Below are 19,096 nucleotides of genomic sequence, written 5' to 3'. Positions count from 1 at the left end.
ATGTATGAATTAGGCCATGCAAATACAAGTACACTTTGAATGTATTAACCTTTCCATATAAGAATGTTTTTTAATAGTTATTTCTTTGTCTTTCAGCATCCATTTTTAAAACTAGCCAAGCCTCTTTCTAGCCTGACTCCACTGATCATAGCAGCAAAGGAAGCCATTAAAAACAGCAGCCGCTAGCTACAGTGGACACAAAGTTGTAACCTCTGCATTAGAACACAGGACTCAGAATCAGATGAATCAGAAAACCTCATCCCCTCACACATCAGGACTAACGAGCTTACCAGCTACTGTTGTGGGGAGACATGATCTACCATGATGCACCTACTCGTGTCTTCTACCTGCGCTTATGAATTCCTTAAACTTTATTTTTTTTTTTTTTTGTAAGTAGGGACAGGACTACAACATTCAACTTGGCACGTTGGAATTTGGTGCTGCACGCCCGAACGTTGATCCCCTGCAGACATTTTTCAAAGATGGGTTGTACTTTCATAAGAAGCAAACAATTTTCCATCATTACTTTTTTTTGCTTTGTATTTAAGGTAACAAATGAAACTAAAAAAAAATCTTTCTGCATTTACAAATATGCAGCAATGTTGACAGGTCCTTAGGTCTGTGTGGATCTTACCATCCATTTATTCTGATAGTCTTATCTCCATGTTTTCAACACAGGTTCTGTTTACTTGTGGTACAGTTTTGCATGTGAGAGTGACCATTGAACAGGGGAAGGTATAACTTGATGCAAAGGAGCCATAAAATGGAGGTTACACAATCCATCATGGGGGTAATGTAGTCTGATTTTTGCTGCAAAGTGGTTTACATACAAGGCTTGTGGCTTTTATTGCACAGGGATATATTATTTGTGCTTTGGTTGTCTAGGTTATCCCCATCAGGCTTACATGACTAGGTTCTATGCTGCATAGGCAAAAAGTAATTTTATGGGCTGAATTTATATTTTGAAATGGAGTCCTAGCAGTTGTTGAAGGCATCATATGCAATAGTGTGCTCTTCATTGCAACCCATTAAATGTGTACGTAGTAAAGGGGTCCTATGGTATGTTATACACTGGTTCAACCCATAAAATTGTTGGTACCATCATGTTGCTTATGCAGTAAAGTAGTGCAAATAGAAATGATGATGTGAATAGTGTCATAACCATAGCAGCCAATCAGAATTGTTCTGAACTGATCCAAATAGCTCAGTGAACCGAAATGTGTTTGGTTGCTGTGGTGTACCACTCCTTGCACATTATTCTTACCCATTGCACTTTCTTTTTGAAAATGCTTGCTACTCATATTACTTTTTGTATAATGGGGTTAAAAGTGCCAATAAACCATAATGGTCTATTTCCCATGTACAAACTTTATAAATATATATATAAAGAAAACATTATTTGAAATACAGCCTTAGTGGAGTGTATACACAACATACCTATCTTTTCTTTTACATTCTGGGTGTGAAACCTTCTACTTGTGATGAATTCCACTAACTGTATCATTCTTTTTGTTGCGATAGTAAGTTTAAATGGTGACATGGCAGGATGTCGTGACTGAAAAGGCTGGCCACAAACAATTGAAGCTCCACTCAAATACACAGACAATTGACATGACAAATTCACTTTACCACTTAAAACTAGGGGTTGTGTAAATAAAACAGAAAAGGGTAGTAAAGTAGTTAGAATTGCAATATAAAGCATACTCCTTTAGTCTGCAAACATCTGTAGAAGGCAAACAAGAAGCAACTCCAGAAAAGAAGAAAAATTAATTATTGAACTGCTAATGCTATTCAGGAAATATTATAAGTGTGTTAATGTCAGAAAGTCAGCTCGGTTTACCCTAATTTAAATCGTAAGTGATCCAATGCTGCTACATTCCATGAAGCTCTTAACATGATCTTCTTGGTGGTTGTACATCCTCAGGTCATGTGATTCTTTACTTTGCAACTTACTTTCTTTTTGTTTAGGAGATATTATGACTCTTAAAGTTGGTGAGAATGAGATTACTGGGCCGATATATTCAAATGATACAACAGTAGGTTTTCCCAGAACAACAGATTACTGGCAACATGGCAGCTGTGTCTTTATATTTTTACTAATTTTATATCTGGATGAAAAACATAAACAATTGTGATTAAGACTAAATTGTCCACAAAAAACATAAGGCTTATTTTCGGGTCTTAATAGAGGCTACCTTTAAAAATTAAACTTTTAGCGACTTTGCAAGACTTGCTGATTTGCTGTTATGGCACTGAATTTGATCCCTATCTAAAAGCCAACGACACAGGTTGCATCTGGAATAATTTTATGGCAAACTTAACAATGTTAAATGTTGTCAAGTGTATAGCAGTGGCTCTAAGGTTTATAAAGGTGACATTCTTGGATGGTGTAAGTGGCCTTATGTAGAGATTTGTTAGTGCCAGGATTCCATTATTTATGTATGATGTGATTGGATTCTTACTATGATTGGATTATTTGTCATTTTTAATTGTATCTAGGAAGGATAGATTAACCTAGAACAGAATTTTGGTTTCCTAATTTAAGCAGTGCAAGGAGATGTGACATACTAATTGTGTTAACCTATAACAACCAATCAGACTAGGGTAAGGGGTTGTATCAGAGTAAAATTGAGAGTGTTGACATTTAACATCCTTGTTGTATTTTACACAACGTAAGAGAAAAATGGAGTTATAGGGTATGTCATATTATTGGCATAGACATTCAAATACTATGCCTCATATAAAAAAACACAGGTTTCTGGTTAGAAAAGTTTTCACTTCCATTTATGGTGCAGCTCTTTTTTTCACCTATATTTTTAATATATAAGAATATATATTATTTAAACAATATGTATACAATAGCAATGCTAGTTCAGGCCAACTGCGAACATATTAGGTTCCAGGAGAAAGAGTAACTGCTATTTTACAAACGCCTTGTTATTCAAGCAAGAAGCTGTGTTTATCTTCAATTTCTCTGTCTCTCCATGTTCATTCTAATGGACACATGTTGTATACAGAGCCTCAGTTTCTGCACCAATCTGTACTAAACCATTCCTCTTCCTGATCCCAAGCTGCACACCAGCCATTCAACAGTCCAAAGCAAGAACCTCAGTTCCTATGACAGTTGAACTGGAGTTCAACTGTCATAGGAACTGAACTGGTAAATGCTAAAAGCTAGAAAATATTTATGACCAGACAGCTTTATTTTTTATTTAACATGAAAAGTTTTCCAGTAAAGCGAATGTTTAGTATGTTTTTCAGCTTACATGACATTTAATTTTTTTAACTGGTTGCAGTTGCTTCTACGTATATTAAGCATCTGAAAATGACTGTTTACAAAAAAACCCTGGCCTGTATGTAGCCCTCCAGGACTAGAGTTGGACAGCTCTGCACTAGCTCATTTTACAGAACTTCATATTTGCCTATTGTAATTATCTGTATCAATAGCCTGTCAGCTATGTGGGACAACTGTTACTGTGCTAAAAAAGAAAAAAAAGGACTTCTGGAAGTTGTCCTTAAACATTTACGTAATTCAAATATCTGTCTGAAAAAAAGGTTTTTTTAGAGGGATGACAGCTCCACTCAAATGCTTGAGTGCTGAAGTGATGTAAAATGTAATACAAATTAATACATAATCTCTCCTTCTAGGAAACATACACAGCACATCAAAGCTTCATTGCTCCACTGTGTCCTTCTGTTGTGATGTGTTGATGATTTATACAATAAGACCAAAAAAAGGGCTCTTTCTCACTTCCTGCTCTAGAGACAACTCTAACATTTTGAATTTCCCCAACTTTCCATCTTGGTGTAAAAAATCACTGGTGCACAGGTAGCAATACGAACCCAAATCCCGAGTGCAAACCATCCTAACTCTATACTGAAAAATAAAAAAAAAAATTGGAGAGATTCCTATCTACCTCTATTTTGGTGACCATCATCATTGGAATAGTAAGTAAGGAGAGACCTGCCCAATGGGGATACAGACAGCCATTAACATACACCCATTCCATTAAAAAACTTTAGCTCTAATATTACACTTTATTGCATTCATAGGAACACAAAAGGACATCTCACAGATGAATACATCGCTATTATTCAAAACTTGTGCACCATATAGATTTAATTGTAGTGAATGTTTGGTGAATGTCAGATCCACCGGTATAAAAAACATATTCCCAAATGTCCAATATATTTACATTGATATAAGATAAATCCACAATGTGTACAGATAGAGAAAATAGAACTTTCAACAAAATCTTTTTTCAGACCTCCAAAAATCAAGCATTAAGTAAAGGAATTGCTTAAATTATGTTCACATTAGTTTTACCATATACCTACACATATGTAAGTCGTTCTTTTTTATTTCTTTTATATATTTTTGCTGATTTTTTATTATATATATTAAATACAACTGAACAAGAAGACATTGAGCTTGACATGATTTTTCATGTGTGAAGGAACACACCAAAGGTTTCAAATCCAAACCTTTGTTTTTAAGTCAACAATCCACCACATGTTGAGCGCTCAAGGGTTCTACTTTATTGGCTTAAACTGCTACTTTGAATGGGCTGTAAGATTGGTGTAACAGAATAAGAGGGGGCTGATTTAGGACTTAATGAGCAATTAAATTCCTGGGTTGAATAAACCCCCCATTGACCTACACATGTCCAACCTTCCACTCACATGAGCAGTATGGCCCCGGATGAAAATGTAACCCCATAGCCCCCAAAACACATTTGATTCTTGTTTTTTTGGACATCTATGCTGAAATACCAATGGCCTCAATCTTTAGTGTGGCCCTTTTGTTTCTATCACATCTTCGATTGTTTAATGGTTGAGTGTGCGTCATATATATAACAGCTAGAAATTCTTCATACTGGTTCTTAAGAAATATTCATTGTTTCAATTTAAGAAGTACTGTACATAGATCTCGTGGCTTTCTGGTTCAATTTTTGTATTTATGCCTAAGTGATCTTCAAGTGGTCATATATTTGATGAAAAAAAACATTTACACTTGTATGTTTTAATGAAGGCACAAACTTTGCTATGATGGTACACCTGGGTAACATAAATACTGAATATTATTGTTTTGGCACTAATAAGGGGAAAAATATATTTTTGTTTTTCTCATCAATTTTACCTTATCATATGGCATATTTTTTACCAGTGTATATGTAAGGCAGTATTTTAAATGAAGTGAAGGAACATGCATACAGCCTATATCCTATATATCCAATCTAAGGAGTCGGCGGACTTCTCTTTGGATGGATGTTCTAAAATTTCATGTCATAACTTAAGCAGTCTCACTGAGCCTTTATCTATTTATTTATTTTCCACCACTTGTAATAAAGAACAGACCAACTATACCTAAAATTTAACAGCTGCTCTGTGCAAAGTAAAAAAAAAAAACTTTTTATGGTAAATAAATGTGTACGTAAAAGCCAAATAGGACCCACATCTGCTATGAACAAATGTTCTTTTTGCTCCATATTTGAAACCCCTTTGTTTCTTTTATTTTCTTAAGACGCACAATTTCTCATTTGTGGTAGAGCCTTTCTCAAATTTTGTATGCAGAGTAAAAAAAAGAAAAAAGAAATAACACTGTTATATAAAATTGTCCATTTTTTCATCATTCTCTGATCATGTCTCATGTATTGCATTCTTCAAAAAAAAATATAACGTGTGTATGTGACCAATATGTCACAGAAAAATATCAATACCCAGAATTATAGTTTTGCAACAGACACAACTCAAACTTTTTGACTGGGAGCAAAATCAAGAAAATATATTTCACAGGGTACCTCTATTGTCTTTTTTTTCCGTACTGTGATTAGATGACTTGTCATTTTTGCAAACTTTCAGGAATGAAAAACAACACGAGGAAATTTTAGGGGGAAATCCGGTGTTATTACTATGACATATTCCCGTTGTCTCTCTCAACTGTAACACATTTGCTGTACATTCCTCTTTTTTTAGGGTGTGTTCTCTGTAAATTACAAAATGTGTAGTGATATCATTCTGTAACTTTTTGAAGGAAAGTTTGTTTTTTGTTTTTAAATTGGAAATAAGTTATTTATGTTGGTTATGCGCTGAGAATACAGTATGATCTGAAGACCTCAGCGACTACTTTATTATTTTTTTTAAACAAAGATTCCTTTTTTTTTGGAGGTTTTAATTTAAATTGTGGTTGAAGCAATAGAAAAATTGAAACATGGATTGTGCATGACTGTGTCTTGAGTGTAAAAATAAAATATTGCAGTTTGAAATCTGGACCTGCAGTATTGTGAATAAAATTTAGAAATACCATGGTTTGAAGTTTTTAATTTCTGGAATAACTAAAGGACATACTTTACTTTCAAAAACTATAATAAATGTCTCTGAATAAGGGAGAATGTTAACATATTTTATTTTTGAAAAAATATATGGTTTAAACATATAAAGAAATACCCCAAAAGTGGATGAATGTGAAATAAAAAAAAACATATATTACTTATAAATATGCTAAGTGAATGCTGTCATTTCTTTGTCACTGGACAAAAGTCACTTGATCAATTTACAAGCCACGATAGGGTAAATGGAAAATTTTCATGCCTTAGTACATTATGTGGAAGCTACACAATTTCCACCCCAGCCTTTACCTTGCATACCCACTGGGAATTACCTGCTTTTGCATGATGGGTAGGGTCATGAAACGAAGGACAAACCTTATACCTAGCCATTGTCCAAATTCTCATCTTGGTTTATGGAATGAAAGATAATTTAATGCAAATAAAACAATCTACTATGTCTATTACGACCCATTTAGATTTGTGTGGAGTTTAACTGTAGTTATTAGACATTAAGGCAGAAAATGAATGGTCTGCCAGTGCTAGTTCTTTTAATGACCCACACTGCAGTTAACTGGTAGGATGCGTAACAGGTGCCTTGCCTTAGAAATTGGGGTGTCAATCGAAATTAAAACGTTATGTAAGTTACTGGATAACAGATGGGGCTAAGCAGATACTGAAAGATTACTGCAAGTAACATCAAAGTGATTGGAAAACTTTATGTACCGCCTTAAGGTAACACATCTGCAATACATGATTATTTTCTGGTCTTTTAACTCTTAAAATACCCTCTAAGTTCAAAATGTAAACCTGCTGATCTGCCAGAAACGCAACCAACGTTTGCAACAAGCCCTGTTGTGAGGTGACAACACAAAGCTTTTTTTTACTGAATGTTGTCAGACTGGCATTTCTCTACAATGTAAATATTATTCTGTAATCCAAAAAAGAAGAACTAGGAAGGTTCTGATGTAACATGTTTAGTGTGCAGATGACACAAATCAGCTCTGACAAGATCAAACTAAGTGCTTACAGCCTTTATTACACAGAGCATACAGTAAATAGGAGCAGTTCCTGGTCAGGGTTTACATACACTTGAATGTTCCAGGTGTGTGAGAGGCAATGCTGGGTAATCTAGTAGTGTATTGGACCGCTATATTCACCTATAGAAAATGGTGTGATGTGTGTGTTTTTTCAGTTGAAATTCCCCAAACACTTTAAATGTTTCCTTTTCTAGATGTCTTTTTTCACTAATAGGAGACAGTAATTAAGTGGAAAATATAGCTCCGTTGCAAGCCCTGATGGAAAAAGTATTTATAGCTATATGCTCACATTGCTTTCTGTAAACACTATACTGGTAATACAATCTGAATTTATGGCATGCAGAAATACAATCATTTTGTGACAGCTGGTGTTGTTCTGTAGAATGATTACAAAAGTAAATACTGATGGGTATGCTTTATGAATAATCTGGTGTACAGCATAGATGCAGATCTCTAGGGCCTATATGTGTGAACAGAGGCGTTCTCTGTACATGACTGTAGTTCTCTGTAGACTGTCTCTAGCTTGCAGCACTGTCTGTGTCTGGAGGATGATCTCATATTCATAGTTCAAGCAGGTCATTCGAAGAGACAACCTTGACATTTACCCATCCTGGCATCTCTTCTGCTTCCCGATCATCTTTGTTATACAGCTGGAGAGCCTGTTCTTCTTGTGGGTCATTAGGCGATGCAGCCAGGAGCACTTGGCCGAGAAATTGGTCACACATGAGCTTGCTCCTCCAGATCTAAGAGTCAGAGAATATAAAGCCAGCTTTGTTAAGATAATGCAGTCAACACTGTCTTAATGTATTATACTGAGTCATTGCTCGAGGTGCTCAGTCCATGCAGTGATTCAGTAATCAATTCTAGGAAAGCACAAATATGCCATGAGTTGTGTTCAGTAAACAGAATGATTAGTGTACAGGTATTCTAGACCAGTGTTTTTCAACTTTTTTTGAGCCACGGCACATTTTTTTACATTGAAAAAATCCTGCGGCACACCACAAATCAAAAATGTTACAAAATTACACTCTGTAGCTAATTCTTTTGTCTCTAAGAATGAACAAGAAAACTATGTTACCTACTGCCACCCACTGACATGGAAGAGTATTACATTACTCTGCCAGTCACTACAGCACAGACACTCGACAATGGTAATTAGATAATTTCCCACGGTACACCTAAAGATCTCTCATGGCACACTAGTGTGCCGCGGCACAGTGGTTGAAAATCACTGTTCTAGACATTGTTTACATCGGATAACAAATTATTTTCTACAGAATATAAATAAGTGTTCTAGAAAGAATCTCACAGACTTTTCTAGAACCACTGAGTGAGTAATAAATAAAGTCATGCCCTGGCTATATGTACTAAATTGTGGCAAAGCCAATAATAACTCACAACTCAGGGAACAACCTACAGGACATAAAGATGTAGCAAAGTTTCTCTTCTCACTACTGCAACTACATACATTGTTAGTGGTGCACTGTCAACACCTTGCAGCTAGTTTTCCTGAGCCATATGCTATACCTGTCAATGACAAGTATGTGTGTGTGTGGGGGGGGGGGGGGTGTCAAAATCTACCAGCTGCATTGGCTAAGCTACAAATAACTAATGAGTTCCAAGTCTCACCCAAAAAAAACTTAAAAAAATATGAATTCCATCTCTGGATTTCCGATTTTTTTCAGAATTCAGACCAGAATTAGTCTGAGCCCGATTTTTTTTTAGTACTTAGCATACATTGCAATTGTGAGTAAGGGTGTTTAAGGTTTATAATGGGGACTATATTTACTCAACATAAAGCTGACAATAATCATGATCTTTCCATCCATGGTGTCTCTATCAAACAATAAGATGTACTAATATCCTCGATAGTGCTGCCCTTATTAAAGTTAAAGGAGTCCAAAGATTAGGACAGTAATATAGGTAAACAAAAAACTATTAAACACCGGTAAAAATCAAACAGAGTAAGAGGAGAAAGTGCAAAGAGGAGTTACAGACATCATGGCTGCCTCTGCCAACAGCAGCTTAAAACTTAATGGAAGTTCTATACATTTGGCTATCAGCTTAATTGTTGATTCCAGTAGCTTTATGAAAGGTCATTATTTACATGTGCCTAGCATAGCATAAACTTTAAATAGAGCACCTTTTAAGGTTCTAAAGCTTGGTTATGGATGGCTGTGATTTAATCTTCGGTACCTCACTATTTTTTATTTTAAGGAGGTTCATGCACTGTCATGTTTTCTTTGCATTGTTAAACAGTCGTGTACCTGGACAGCAATTGGCTTGTTGATGCTCCTGCGGTAGAAGACTGCTTTCATGTCAAAAAGAGTATTAGTGCCATTTGGATTGACTTGAGAGGTGACAATCTTATGTTCACATTTCATAAAAACATAAATTTTAGATCCTAAAAATAATGATAACACATTATTTCTATGTAAATCTTTCAATAATGTGAAGAAACAATGGAGTTAATATAGATCAATAAGACAAAATTTAAGGCTTGCATGCACATCAACAACAGAGGCAGTCATTATCAGGTATTGTAAACAGAAAAATGAGGTCCAGGGAAACTGCAATAAATCAGAACAAAATGGGTAAATTTCCAACAATTAAAGTGTAACAAAAGAGAAAAATATATCCGTGCTATCAACATTCAATCTCTTTAAATTGTTCTGATCACCAGGTAATTAAAATGAGGGCAAATTCTAAAATGAGATTTTCCACACACTGGAAAGACACCCAATTTTCAATCATTTTGTGCTGAGTCCACAGTTCAAAATTTAAAGGGAAAACTTTTTATTAACACATGAATCTTAAAAAAGCCTTTCCTACTAAAACAAAAATGTTTTTGGTTTTAGATCTACTTTAATTGCAAAATTAGAAAGGAAATTATGATAGCACTGCTTTGCTCTCCAAGCTCTCCAAGGCTGGAGAGAATACAGTTTCATTAGTGAAGCTGGGTGATCCAGCAAACCTGGAATGGATTTCTTAAAAGACATTTGCCATTTGTTAGCAAATGTTTTCAATTCCAGGTTTGCTGGATCACCCAGGTTAACTGATGAAAGTATATCTTCTCCAGCCTTGGAGAACTTTAATAGGTCAGGCCCAATGTTTTTAAAAATATTAAAAAGACTAACATTTTTATCTTTGATCCAGGTGGCTTGATAGCAAGTTAAGGTGGATATTTTTTCTGTTCCAGTAAGCAAAAACTTAAAGGTCATCAATTGAAAAAATATTTGCAGCCAATTAACAACAACAAGTTACTCATATGATTGCCTATATCAATTTCTTGGGTTATACACATGTCCACAAGGCCAGCAAGCTGTAATAGAAAATATTGTTATTTTCAATTTTTAAATTTTGGTCCCTGAACAAAGCACACACTTCTGCTGTCAAACTGCTATCCATGTATCTGCTACAAAGTAAGGCCTTGCCTCTTTTTCAAAATCCTTTTAGTTTTTGCTTACAGTGTTTTGTGCTCTAGGTCTTTGGTAGTTTTTAGTACATTAAGTTTAAATCAATTCATTTTTACCTTGGCTCATAGGGAGAAAATGTGAAAAGCTCTGTTAAGTTTTTGTTGCAGTTCTTTACTAAATGTCCTCTATTGCTGGCAGGGGAGGTTAGGTGAACTTTCCCCTAAACAACAGTATTAAAAGCCTGACAGGTTTACCTTAACCTTATCAGCTAGAAAACATTTTTCTATTGCTGCTTTTTCTTTTTAAAGACTTTTTAAAGTAAGTTTAGGAAAATTTCTCCAAAAGTGAGGCTGTTAGAGCCTAAAGTGTCAAAACAAAAGAGGCATCATTTCTCAAACATTTATACAAACCACAATTCAAAATATAAAACACTGTTAATAGACTGGAGGGACATTAGAACTTTCACAAAAATGTTATTGCTGTCAAATACCCTAAGGGATAGATTTCCATTCATTTTATCAGTGTAAAGATGTGATGAGGTTACACCAGGACATCATGGGAAGACTTCCCAAAAGAAACACAAACAGCACAGAAAATCTAGTTTTCATCTTTTTTTCATTGGTAAGTATTACTTTTAACATCCGTTTATGTCACTGACAGCTATAAAAGTCTAAAATCTTGTTAGCTTCTGTTTGTGTCCTTGTTGGGAAAATCCCCCAACCCCCCAAGACAGTGGCTCTAAGCCAGACTCTGACTGGTCATTTTAATAGTTTGACTCCTGTTGTGGAGATGCAGTCCTATTGGCCTTCATAAATAGATAAAAGCCAAGTAACATGCAACAGTAAAACAAACATAAATAAAAGAAAGCTCTGATCAATAGGATCCAATTATATTTTTAAATACGGCATTCCAGATCCTTAAAAAATGTTTTGAAAGCTGATAGCAGATTCATAAAAAATATATACACATGTCCTAAATAATACCTACAAATCTGTGTACCAGAGGACCAGGAAAAACAGCTTATATTAAAAATTCATGTTAGGAATGATTTTGCTATAATCTTTACAATCATCTTCACTTTAAAATAATTGTCCACATTTCTGACAAGTGTAGGCACCTAAAAACCCAGTCTCTGTCTCATTTTGTTCCAAACTATGTATTTTTTTCTTGTTTTCTATACAGGATGGGAATTAATGTGTATTGCTCATACCCAATATGGTCAATATATGTATATTTGCATGCTGTTACCTTCAGTTACTCCCTGTTGGTTTACTCCTTCCACACTCCGTATTGACACCTGTGTGACTCCTTTAGGGTATCCCCATAGCATGTTCCAGCAGGTCATACTTGGTTTATCAAGCAGAAGCTCCCTGCAAGACATATTAGACCTTTCAATACTGTAACTGGTCCATCCTTATATTTTTTTATTGGCCAATGTGTAACTTTTCCTAAATGTTAAGATTGATGTTATTAAACATTGAAAATCACCAAACTCTTACATACAATGAACTGTGTTATTGTATTAAGCATTATTTTCAATATTTTAAATCTGTACCTTTAATACTTGGTGATCCTGGTAAAAGGGTTCTTATTTAGACATTTCCTATTTTTTTATTACAACAACCTATCCTTGAATCCCAATTTACGTTGTCACCCTTCCACATAGGCTTCAGCCATTTCTACATATAATACAGGCACAATCTGTTGCTGGCATCACCAGGACCTCAATTCTGAAAAATTACCCTGTGGTACTTTTTTATGACCATTTGTGTGCTACTTCCCCCACCTCTTCAATTGTAAGCTCTTCTTTGTCATTGTTTGTATCTGTCCGTCATTTGCTACCCTTATTTAATGTACAACGCTGCGTAATATGCTTGCACTATATCAATACTGCTTAATCAAAATATTATTTGTTGATGATAGTTACAGCTTTTTATAGGCTTATTAATGGTATTCATAGTTTGCATTTGTTTTTTTTTATATTTAAATTTTTATATTGAGACTCTGTCAGCAACAATTACCGAATTTTTCGCTCCATAAGACGCACTTTTTTCACCCCAAAAGTGTGGGGAAAGTGTGCGTCTTATGGAGCGAATATTGCTGCACAGTCAGCGCTTGCTGCAGTACCTTCAGCGGCTACCGGGTCACCGGACATGGTCAGCAAGATGAGAGTCCGGCTTGCAGAGCCCACCCACTGCTCACAGCCCTGACACCGGACACACAGGACAGGTAATGACACTGGACACAAAGGACAAGTAATGACACCAGACACACAGGACAGGGTAACACAAATGTGTCATGGAGGGGAGAGGAGACATTCATGGGGCTGCTTGGTGCAGGGGAACACAGTAGGTAAAGCCTACACAGGAGGGGGCCGTAATGATAGGACATGCTCCATGTAGAAGGGTAGAGAACTGCATAATATAATACTGGTTCAGAATATTTTTTCTCTTTTTTTCGTCCTCTAAACTTAGGTGCGTCCTATGGTCAGGTGCGTCTTAAAGTGCGACAAATACGGTACATACAACTCTTTAGCTAAAATTACAACATATCCATTACAAAAAAAATGGCAAAAAATATAGCAAATACAAACAGTTCTTTCTGATAACAAGGTACCTGAAGTAACTTAGTTACATTTGGTGAACTTAAAACAGAACAGCATATATTAACAAATGGATAAATACGGGCAGGTAAGTATAGGGGGGAGGGCGGAGAGGCAGGGAGGTGGGGGGGACACAACATGTACTACATTACTACTCATCTTCTAAAATGTGTCGTTTTGCATCAGTTTTAACATTCCTGAGGCCTGGTATTTCCACTAGAAATTTTGTGTCTGCTGCATTAAAGCATTAAAGTAAGAAGGTTGTTCTTCTTGAATGGGTTCATTTTTCTATGTTACCAGTATCAGTGGATATCATATCCTCCATACGGTAGATATCCCCCAACCTTTCTAACCACTGACCAACCATTGGAGGCGTTTCACTTTTCCAGCATGACGGTATACACGCTTTTGCGGCATTCACCAGATTTCGCAGAAGTGAGTGTTTGTATTGCTTCCTCATCATGGTGGAAATGTGAAGGAGTACCAATTCAACTTCTCCTGTATGTCCACTGATGTGAGTTCATGTGTTAGTCTTGCCACAGACCCCCAGAAGGGGATAAGCCATGGACAGGTCCGAGAAAATATGTAACAGAGTACCAGGAGCTGTTTTACATCTCCAACAGGTTGTATCTGTATGAGGGTATATTTTAGCCAGTTTACCTGGCGTAATGTACCATCTAATGATCAATTTATAATTAATTTCTTGGTACTTATTACAAATGGTGGCCTCATGATCAAAATAAAGCATCATATCTTGCTGGCTTCGTAAGCGGAAAACCAGGATCCGATTCCCACTTCGCCACAAAAGACAGAGCATCAGCAAGCAGTGTTGAGATAAGACTTGGATAGGTGTAGGAAAGTGTGCCCCTGAAAGCTGTTTGGTATTCACAAAGCGATTCCAACTGTATAAGTGGGTGTACAAATTGGGAAGGTTGTGGAAGAGATCTAAGAAAATAGGTAAGTTGAATGGAGCGCCAGGCATTCAGTACCGGCAATTCGTATTCGTAGTCCATTTTTAGAGGTCCTTCCTATTTTATGGAGGAGTAGGATGAAATTAGGTTCCACTATCCTCATTAGTTGAGCGGGGATTTGGGTGCCTAAATATTAATTGGAAGAAGTCGCCCACTTAAAGGGGTAGTTTGGGGATAGCAACCTCTGTACTCTATGCGGAAATAAGCATTTAAAGCTTCCGACTTTTGCAGGTTAAAATTATAGTTAGACAACTCTGTATAACATTGAAGCTCTTTAGGTAAGTTTGGGATTGTCTTGAAATGGGGATGACAGATAAAAAGCAGGTCATCCGGCAACCTTGTGTTCCACAGCCCCAATAGTGATACCTTTTATATTCATAGGTTCCATTGTCAGAATAAAGAGAAGGGGAGAAAGGGGGCAGCTCTGTCTCATCCCATTCGTAACGTAGAAGGAATCTGACAATTCTCCATTGATTCTGACTTGTGCAGTTGGCATCGAGCACAGTGCCTGAATCCACTGCTGGAAACGCTTGGGAAGCCCTAGATGTTGAAGTATGGTGCAGAGGAAAGCCTATTCACCCAAACAAACACTTTCCCTGCATACGTGGAGAGAAGATTAACGGAATATTATGAGATTGGGCACAGTCAATAATGTTTAGGGATCTGATTGTGTTATCTCTAGCCTCGCGGAAAGAATTCATTTTGATCAGGGTAGATTATTATACTCAGAATAGGTGTCAATCTGTGAGCTCTTTAAGCGACATTTCCTGTGCTATGGTATGGACCTAATAGGAACATATACATACGCACTCTGAGGGTAAAAATAATAAATATTAAAAATAAAAGGGAGAGAATCAGATCTAAAGGGAAAAGAAGGGGGAGGAAAGTTCCTATCTATATAGGACCTTGATCAATATTAGGTCCTGCACTGTTTGTAACAAACTCTGTTCTCTATAAGAGGTAGAGTAACCTAATTGGAGGTAAAGTAGGCAATCCAGGGGACCAATGATGCAAATATAAACTAACCACCACAACTTTTAAACCAATACCTGTAAAGTAAAGCAGGGGATATTGCAATCCACCAGGAGGATTCACCTTCAGCAATAGTGCAGTAAGAAACATCATTGATTTAGTATAACACAATGAGAGACAATATATAAAACAGGCTCATACAAGTAAAGTAAACATACTGAACTGTACGCAGTGTTAGGCCCAAAGGTTTGGCTATGATTAGGTGACTATTCAGAACATAGCAACAGAACAGAGATACCTTATTTAATGGTGAGAAAAGTTAGTGACAGGTCTACTCATCACTGAAGCATTCAAAAAGAGACGGGGCCCAGTAGATCAGTGTCCAGTCCCAAATTTACACGTTATCTTGTAGGGAAAGTAAAAATGCCACTTGCAACACGCTGTAGGATGCATTTTACCCATTCTTTCGAGCTATGTTGGGAGGTAGCAGGAGTCTGTGTATAAAAGAGAAAACACCAAGGGTAACAAATCAAAAACGCATATCTCTGATGCAGCTGAGGAAGCAGGTGGCCGCACAGTTGGAGGTGTTGCAGGCCTTGTCCTTTGTCTGTTGACTCCGGACGTGACCGAACTGAAAGAGTTTCCTATGGGTTCCTTCGACAGTTTCAGGCAGTTTGAGCCGCATGAGCTGTGATAAGCTCCAGGAGAGGCTGCAGCATACAGCGCATCAATAATGTGTGACTGGACAGGTCAGGGTATATGTGAACCTGTGCTCCATCAAAATCAGTGGGCCCTTTTTTCAGGCCTAACGAACAATTTGCTCCTTTAGAGTGAAGTAGTGTTCCCATCCAAACAGGATGTTCCTAGGTCGATCAATAGTGCTGCCTCTTCTCGGTCCCACTCTATGTACCTGGTCAATCTCTATATGATCTCCTGCAGGGCGACCTAGGGTCAGATTGAGCACAGCTTGAACTGTAGGTATTAAATCCACATTTTCTGTTGCTTCAGGTATGCCTTTTAAGCCACAAGTTGTTGCTGCCACCCATATTTTCCTGATCATCTACCCTGAGGGTAAGTGAAGATATAATAGATTGTACTACCGTTTGTGAGGCTTCAATGCAGAAATCCTGGATAACACCTGTGAAGAGGAGTGCTCCAGCACAGCTACCTTTCCATCAATAGCAGTGACGTGTTGCACCAGGGTTTCCAGTTCTTTCCCCATGGTGCACTCTATGCGAATGACTAAAGATTCTATGTCTTCTTTGGATGGTATGAAATGCAGGAGTGCTTGCAGAATCCAAGTTAAGTGTGGGTGTGGGGGTGAAGACTGGGTGGGTGATGGCGATACATCCAGGTCTGTATCGGTGTAATCTGCATGGTGTGATGTGGATGCACATTAGGGCACCATCGTGGCAGAGGCCATGTCCGCAGGCTCAGGCTGATTTGGAGGGTAAAAATTACTTTAATAATACTTTAATAAACTCGAGTGGGCAGATGATTTACTCAAGCCCTTTGATTTCCATGACTTAGGCATCAGGTAGAGATTGTGGTGGGGTCAAAAGACCAGGGATGCCAAAGTAGTCCAGATAGCCACGGAGCTCCAATAACAGACTTCTCACACCGTCATTGCATAACTTCACTCTGTTTACATCTGTTTTTATTTTAGACCAGTTGTACCCTGGTGTTTACACACATTCTCTCCTGCCAAAGCTTTGTGAGGAGAAAATTGTAACACTATATATATACAAGTTAATTATTATATTAAAAAAATTGGGCTGAATGAAATGTCTAGTGCAATATATATATATATATATATATATATATATACTGATGTTTTTATAGCTAATAATACTTATTCTCTAGAGAAGGTGTATATATCCACCTAAAAAGAGCAACAACAACCTAATCAGGCACAATGAGGGGGGTGGGGTGGGGGGGGGGGAGGGGATATGCAAACAAAAATTTTGCAGCAGAACAGTTAGTGTGAATTAGGCTTGGGTTGGGTTTGTGGTAAGACCAGATGACCACCACTGTGCATGATCTAGAAGGACCTCAGTTGAGATCTTGACATTCAGCACATGTTTCCACTAGTCCTAATGCTACTCTTATTTGAAACAGCTGCTGATTGTGTGGAGAATGAGGATAAGTTGGTCAGAGGTGGACTTTAAGGAGACACTGTCATTTTATTATAGCCAATAGTTGTTTTTTCTGCAAATTTTAAATGAAAAGCAAGAATCCCCATGTTGTGACATTTTGCATATAAATAGAAGTCTCCAGTACAGAAAATCCAGGTAATGGCATGTGTGATTTTTAGGATTGGATCACACTATTTGCATTGATGTGTTTTTTAATGCACTGGTGAGAATTTTTATTTTAATAGCATGATGACTGTGATTTGTCACATGGCTACAATCATCAGGTATATCACAATCAACCCAATTTTCAACCTAGACCTTATAAAAAAGTATATTACAGTAAATATTGCAAAGTAACAGTGTGTTGCTAAGATGTAGGGTGTATTCATCAAAGATCCCTCCCCCCCCCCACCAGCTGTGGTACTTCTGGTATTAAATCTTTGATTTGGGCTTTCAGATTGACATTGCTCAAATTTCATATAAAAAGATAGACACAGATAATGTACATTTCCTATATCACAGCACTGATGTGATGGTTTAGCATTCGGATTGCAATGTATTGTGAAAAATGCATATATCACAAATACAGCCTCTTGCTGAGGAAAATTCAAATGGTTATTGGGAGATATCAAAATATTGAAATAAAATAACACTAGATTTATGTTTGTATGTGTGTTTCCTTCTTCAGTAACCACTATGTGGCCATTTCCATTGCAAAATACAGGTAGTCCCCAGGGTATATATGAGATAGGGACTGTAGGTTTGTTCTTAAGTTGAATTTGTATGTAAGTTGGAACAGATACATTATTTTAATTAATTCAAATAGGAGAGATGTTTGTCTCAACATATTATTAGACAGCATAGTGTCAGGTACTGTATAAAATCCTCACTGTAAGGTAATCACAAAGCAAGAAAAAAAAACTTTAATGAAGCCTAGACATTCATTAACATCTGGAGCAAGCTGTGCTTTTATATGCAAAAAGAAACACTTGCAGAGTTTATCTTGGTCATTAAGAAAGGGCTCACCCTCCTAAGATCACCCACAACCTCAGATGAGTTTAGCAAAAGGTTTCTTTTGCAAGTCATGCAACCGTCCCCTCCCCCCTTCAAGCCTCCGTTCTACACACAGTGAGCAGGGAAACCCTGTTCGTATATAGGAGGTGTCCATATGTCAGATGTCCATACCCTGGGTACTACCTGTATAGGCCAGCAGAAATAATATTGGTAGAAAAAACATATATTAATAGACAGCATACATAACATGCAAAAAGTAAAGTGTGTAAATAAATCAAATAAAAAAAAAATGAAAGCCTGTAGCTCTAAGCTAAATATTAATTCTGAAATCCATCATGGTATATTATTTATTACTCCAGATGCAATTCCACCACCTTATGAACTAAAACTCAGCAATCATAATGACCATCTGTTTAATAGTGCATCAAAACACTTTGTAATATCTTCTACATGGAAATTGTATGCCAGGAGTCAAAAATAAGTACCGTATTGTTCGCCGTATAAGACGCTCGGGAATATAAGACGCACCCAATTTTAAAGGAGGAAAATCTAGAAAAAAAGATTCTGAAAGATTATTCTCCTTCTGATCACTCATGTGCCATTCATACCGGTATTCCCCT

General features: G+C 36.9%; 2 protein-coding genes across 8 annotated transcripts in view; one reads left to right on the top strand and one right to left on the bottom strand.

Moving 5' to 3' along the window:
• The window catches only part of PAK3 (p21 (RAC1) activated kinase 3), a 139,548-nt gene extending 133,240 nt beyond the window's left edge, over nucleotides 1–6,308 (top strand). For all 5 annotated transcript variants that reach the window (XM_072430205.1, XM_072430206.1, XM_072430203.1 and 2 more), the window contains one exon: nucleotides 97–6,308. In XM_072430205.1, coding sequence (XP_072286306.1) covers nucleotides 97–186 — 90 coding nt within the window. In that variant the 3' untranslated portion in view covers nucleotides 187–6,308. The remainder of the gene's footprint in view (nucleotides 1–96) is intronic.
• A 1,037-nt stretch (nucleotides 6,309–7,345) lies between these two features.
• CAPN6 (calpain 6) overlaps nucleotides 7,346–19,096 on the bottom strand; it is a 47,141-nt gene continuing 35,390 nt past the window's right edge. For all 3 annotated transcript variants that reach the window (XM_072430201.1, XM_072430202.1, XM_072430200.1), the window contains exons 11-13: nucleotides 12,031–12,152; nucleotides 9,634–9,770; nucleotides 7,346–8,109 (exon numbers count right to left, since the gene is read on the bottom strand). In XM_072430201.1, coding sequence (XP_072286302.1) covers nucleotides 7,927–8,109; nucleotides 9,634–9,770; nucleotides 12,031–12,152 — 442 coding nt within the window. In that variant the 3' untranslated portion in view covers nucleotides 7,346–7,926. The remainder of the gene's footprint in view (nucleotides 8,110–9,633; nucleotides 9,771–12,030; nucleotides 12,153–19,096) is intronic.

The sequence above is a fragment of the Pyxicephalus adspersus genome, chromosome Z (genome assembly GCF_032062135.1).
Source record: "Pyxicephalus adspersus chromosome Z, UCB_Pads_2.0, whole genome shotgun sequence".
Lineage (NCBI taxonomy): Eukaryota > Metazoa > Chordata > Amphibia > Anura > Pyxicephalidae > Pyxicephalus > Pyxicephalus adspersus.
The sequence above is the reverse complement of the archived record's forward strand: the minus strand, read 5'-3'. Positions and strand labels throughout refer to the sequence as shown.